This window comes from Echinops telfairi, unplaced genomic scaffold (assembly GCF_000313985.2).
Source record: "Echinops telfairi isolate 266 unplaced genomic scaffold, ASM31398v2 ScPeMD7_7420;HRSCAF=8458, whole genome shotgun sequence".
Taxonomy (NCBI): domain Eukaryota; kingdom Metazoa; phylum Chordata; class Mammalia; order Afrosoricida; family Tenrecidae; genus Echinops; species Echinops telfairi.
Window position 1 is genome coordinate 44,703,623 of NW_022111320.1, and position 5,767 is coordinate 44,709,389.

Genomic DNA, 5,767 nt, shown 5'->3' on the forward strand with positions numbered 1-5,767 from the left:
GAACCCTGAGTGACTCATCTGCTCCCCACTACCCCTCTGCAAGGGATGTCCAGTTGTCTACAGATGGGCAGTGGGTCCCCATCACGCGCTCCCCTCATTCACGATGATATGATTTTTTTTGCCAACATAATGGAAATCTCCCACTTCCTATCCAACTCCAGCTCCTAAAACGATGACGCACAGCCTATCAAATATTTTTTGAGTCTTTCTCTTGGATCTTCCAAGTGACACCCTTGGAAGGCAGCACTTCCTAGAGGTATCTCGAGAAGTAACCAGGATTTATTCGTTTTGACAGGGTGTGCATGGACAATCGGGTGAACAGGGCTACCAAGGGGAACTCGGGTATCCAGGCCAGCAGGTAGTATTGGTGAATTTGGTTTTAAAGGATTTTTGCTGGACATTTTAGCTTAGATTCTTAAAGGTGATACTGTGTAGAGATTGCATGTATATCAAAGTGGTTTGGATACTTCCCTTCCAGAGCCTCCTGAAGCAAACAGTACATAGTTTCCATTCTGGGCAAATATAAACCTAACAGCTAATATTGATTAAACTTTCACTGTGTCTTTCCTTGTATTAACTCCTTTAATCATTACAAGTTCTATGAGAAAGGAGATTTTATCATCCTCATTTGACAGGGGGGCAATGGAGAGACAGAGACGTTCATGAAACTGTTGAAGGTCACATGGCTAATAAGAGAGAAAGTTGATATTCAAACTTGGGCAGTCTACCTATAAAGTCCAGGATCGTAATTACTGCCTCTGATGTTATATATTCAAATTACTCAAGGGGTATTTAATGCACTAGGGTTGTACTCTCGTTGGCAGGAACAATCACCAGCTCTCACCTTCCATCGAGTCTCCGCTATGCAGAGGACCCTTTGCTGAGTCAGGGAAACGCAGACCATCAAACGCAGGGGTTTTGCCCTTTAGGAATTCAGTCTAGTTAGGGTTGCCAAGTATTCAGGAACTGCTGAAATTTAAACTTAGACTGAATTCTTTTAGAATCCTCCAAAAATACCTCAAATCTGTTGTTCTTTAAATTCGGCTGGAACAATTTCTATGTCTTTCTTTGAAAAGTCACCTCTTTTTTTTTCCAAATTGAAGAATTTTATTTCTTTGTCTTGATTTTTATCATTATGGATCTGATTCCCTGGATGGGTCAGAAAATCCCTATGCTTGGCTGCTAACGGAAAGCTTGGCAACTCAAGGCCACCCAGCGGTACCTTGGAAGAAAGCTACTTCTGGCAAATCAGTCGTTGACCAGCCTGGGGGTCAGAGTTGAACTCTGACACACCGGGGTCTTCCTCCGTTGGGTTGGAGGTGATGACAGCTGGCTAGTTGTCATTATGGGTCACAATAGTGGGTCCCGGGGTGATGAGCAGACCACCTTCCGTCTTTCTCTGTTCAGCCTTCAGGAAAGGAACCAGCAGACCTGGCCACTCAGCGGCTGATGTCTCAGTCAGGTTTCTTCACATGAAGCGCCGCTGCTGATGCTCTGCGGTTCCTTTTATTCAGCGTCATTTCAAATAAACTGAAGACTCAAGCTTTGCAGCCAAGATGACTCAACATCTCACACAGCAGTCAGACAGCAGAATTCCCCAGGGCACTGTTGGCCAGAGAGCTCAGTCAGGCTTTGATGGGCTCCCAGGTTGGAAGAAAGAGGCTCCAATACTTGGACTGTGAGACCAGACCTATCCAGCAGTTGGGAGGCCAGAAGTCTGAATTGAGGGTGCTGATCTTGGGGAAGGCTTGCTCTCTCTGTTCACTACAGAGGAAGGTTTTTTGTTTGAAAATCTCTTTTGACCTTCTGCTCCTGGGCAATCATCAGATGACTGATGTCTCTCTTTCCCCATCTCTGGTTCTTGCTTAATCACAGTTTCTGGAGTCAGCGAAATGGAAGCACTTGAAAACAAAGTTTACTAACACATGGAATCATCCTCCATGACATTCAACATCCCATGATTGTCCAAGGATAATTTGAGAATCTCATGCAGTCTTTAGACTTGATGAAGGCACTATGGAAAGAGATGAAATATCGGGGTATAATTAGAGATTATAGTTCTTAATGATAGAAAATAGCATCTGAATGTAGGGGGGAAACAAATATTTCAGTATATGCATACATAGAGGTATATCTCTCCTAATTATTATTGATCTTTGGCTTTACTCAAATTTAGGTACCCCCTGACCCCCTTACTGTGTGTCTGCCTTTTCCTCTTTACCCCTTTATAACATGCTGGGGAGAAAGGGGACACATCATGCTGAGAACCATGGGCAAAATAATTGACTAAACTTCTCTTCAACACTTACCTTCCCAATGGGCTGTGAACATGATAACCTATGTAAACAGATGATGGTCAATACCTTACCTGGGAGAATTGATGCTGTGATCAATGCTTCTAGTAGGAAAACCTTTCTCAGAAAAGTTGGAGACCATTTTAAGTGACAAAAATCAGTAAAATAAAGGGATTGGAGAGAAAGTCAGAAACTATCTAGCATCGCATCCATGGAGACCAGTCCTCTCAAATTACTTTTGATTCCTGATACAATCGTAAACACTCTCTCTTGTCTTTAGCCTGGATGTGTAAGGAAATTAATCCTTCTTGTGAAAGGAAATCAATATCCCAGCAGTGCCTCTGATCCCATTTTAGGATCTAAACTGACTTGAGTAAATTAAAATAGAGAAGCAATGTTTTCAGAGTTCCACGTGCATCAGATTCACTTGGGGATTACTTAAGAATCCAGATGCTGAGGGCCCCACACCTGTGAGTCAGTTTTAGTGAGTGTGGGGTGAGGATGGGGACGTGTGTCAGAGTGCTCATGCCACCTGACTCGAGTTTGGTTAATAGGGGAGAGGTGGGCCACAGCACCTCCACTCATTGGGGCTTCCAATGGCATTGAAGATGACCTTGCACTTGCCTGAAATATAAAGAGCTTTATAAAAATTTGTTGAATGTTCATTTCATTTCATCTTTGCATCAGGGACCAAGAGGAAGGCAGGGGACACCAGGATTTATTGGACAAAAAGGCTTACGGGGTGCACAGGTAGGTTTGAAAAGTCCGCAGAGCAGACAGCTGCAACCCAGCTGCTTATGGCTACTGGCCGGCTCAGACCCAAGCGAGATAGCTTAATCTAAACTGCAGATCTGAATCAAGAATCTGCTGGATCTAAACTAGCAACTCCGAGCTTGCCCCCAAACATAGTTCTGTTCTCATTCTCCTTTGGTTTGGAAACCATCCTGCCTCATAATCACTGTGCTCTTTCTATTTTTATTTCAAACATTTTTTTTAAAGCAGATAAAAGGTCTAGGTTTTTGATTTCCCAATCTCTTAGTTAAATTAGGTTTTCTCCTCTAGTAGCTAGCTAATTCCTCCAATTCTCAGTGGGAGGTAGATGTGACCTCTTTCATAGAGCCCCTTACTCTTCCAGTGCCACCTCTCTGCCCAGAGTGGAAGTGTATAGATTATAGAGTTGGGTTGCTCGATGATGCAATTAATTGATTCTATTAAGCATTTCGGTCTAGACTTATATCTTCAAGGTGATTCTTGAGAATATGACCAATTCCAGACCTTAAAAACAGAAAAGAGATCCAGATACTTAACTCTATGGTGACTGTGCACCTGTGGTCTTGTTTCAGGGGCCTCCTGGGACCCAAGGGCCCGATGGCCCCACAGGAGCAGCTGGGTCAGCAGGAATGAAGGTAAATCCCAAGGAGCACACTCTTCTTGACTGAGTGTTGGAGGAGACACTCAGATTTTGTGAATGAGCCTCTCCTTGTGTCGTCTTTTCCTGGATGAGTTTCTGATGTGGTTTGTCAGGATATTGACTGCCATTGTGCTATAGCTGGACAGATGGATACAGAGAAGAAAAGACACATACACAGACATTTAGAAATCAAAGAGCTTGATCCATAGAGTCATGTACATAGACAAAGACAGGTTAGTGGATAGGTAAATACAAATATAGATTTACCCCTACTCCTTAACTGCCCCCCCCCCCATCAAGGAAGAGCCATCATCCTGTAAAATTATGTAACTGGTGCTGCATCCTGGTTTTGTTCATTTTCAACATCAACATCTTTACTGTATTTGTTACTGGAGTGGGGCAGTTAGTTGCCATCGAGCCTGTTCTGACTCACAGTGACCTTACATATGATAGAAGGAAGCATCACCGGTACTGTACCAGTTGTCCATAAGCTACGTCTTCAGAAATAGATCACTTTATAGTCCATCTTCCTTTATAGCAGTGGTTCTCAACCTTCCTAATGCCACGACCCTTTAATACAGTTCCTCGTTGTGGTGACCCCCCAACCATAAAATTATTTTTGTTGCTATTTCATTACTGTACTTTTGCTACTGTTATGAATCAGGCAACCTCTGTCAAAGAGTCGTTCGACCCCTTAAGGGGTGGCAACCCACAGTTTGAGAACCTCTGCTTTATAGTCTTATCTTGGTCTGGAAGCTTTGCTAAAAGGTGTCCTCCATAGGAAGTACAGCTTCCAAACTCAGAACATCATGCAAACCACGGACATATGACAAGCTGTTAGTTATCTATGTTTAACAAAGCCTAGGGCCAAATATTTGTCCTGACTGAGGCGGTGTCATTGTGCTGTAAGAAGGACTTGAAAAGATTAACTGTGTGATCTCTAAGTAAAATGGCATCTGCATTCTGTTAATTTACAAGCGATCATTGATTTTATCTGCATGCTTCTTTTATAAAAGGGAGAGGTTGGTGAAGCAGGAGAACAAGGCCCACAGGGACCTCGGGGACCAAGAGGACCATCCGTAAGTCTAGTTTAACTGTTTTACCATCTTTGTTGAGTTTATTGATTGCTGTTTATTTGTGTGCTGGTTTTGAATGATCTTGGTCAATTATATGATAATCATGTGATCTTGGGGCTGCAAATAGAACATGTTTGTTAAGCTAGGTTATTTACATCTTTACTACCATAAAAAAAGAGAGTTAAATGGCAAAGATTCTTAATTTGCTAACCTAAATAAAAACTCAAAGCTATCTCAGGATGTATTGCACTTTCGCACGTGTTGAAGGGTCAAGGTGTCACTTCTGTTGGACAAAGATTCTTTACAGGCATTGCAACTGTGGGGAATATAGAAATGTTCCATGAGGCATTTTTTCCCCCCAGCACAACAAATGAGATCATAGATCAGAGTTCAAACTGTTAAGAGCTTGGGTAGCCAGAACTGATTCTCTGAAGACCTGGGATCACAAAAGGTTCACTTCAAGAAATATAACACTTCCAAAGATAGGGTTCTGCAGCATTACCTCGGTTTTCAGGCTGAACTTGAAAACAAGCTCGTTCTTTTGAGTATTTTCAATTCACCCCTTCACGGGGGTTGAGCTTTATGATTCAAAGCCACATGGTCTTTCCGGCAGCTCATGTTTCAGAGATCTCCTGCACCCACCACTGAGAAGAACCTGCGGTGTATGCCCTCAGCACTGAAATTGGATTTGTTAGCCGGCACGCAACATGACGGCAGGCCAAAGAATCTTACAGCTTCATGTGGACGGCCACCAGATGGCTGTCCAAATCATTCTGAAAACGCATGATGGCAGCGGCCGTGAAACATGGACGCTGCTAAAGTTTCTTGATGGAAATGAATGCACACCTGGTTTCTATTGAACTCTCCCTGGGCCAGACAATGCTGAGGAGACGTGCATTTCTTAAAATGGTCACTTCAGGAGAGGGAGAAACCTCTAAATCACACAGTTTGGGTCTCTGGGGTGGCACTTATTTATTTATTTTAAT

General features: G+C 43.0%; 1 protein-coding gene across 1 annotated transcript in view; it reads left to right on the plus strand.

The window, feature by feature from the left end:
* Positions 1 to 5,767, plus strand: part of LOC101656273 (collagen alpha-4(VI) chain-like) — a gene marked incomplete at its 3' end in the record, with an annotated part of 122,093 nt that overhangs the window by 73,190 nt on the left and 43,136 nt on the right. Inside the window, exons 16-20 of the mRNA XM_045297695.1 lie at positions 226 to 256; positions 296 to 358; positions 2,982 to 3,044; positions 3,638 to 3,700; positions 4,722 to 4,784. Coding sequence (XP_045153630.1) covers positions 226 to 256; positions 296 to 358; positions 2,982 to 3,044; positions 3,638 to 3,700; positions 4,722 to 4,784 — 283 coding nt within the window. The remainder of the gene's footprint in view (positions 1 to 225; positions 257 to 295; positions 359 to 2,981; positions 3,045 to 3,637; positions 3,701 to 4,721; positions 4,785 to 5,767) is intronic.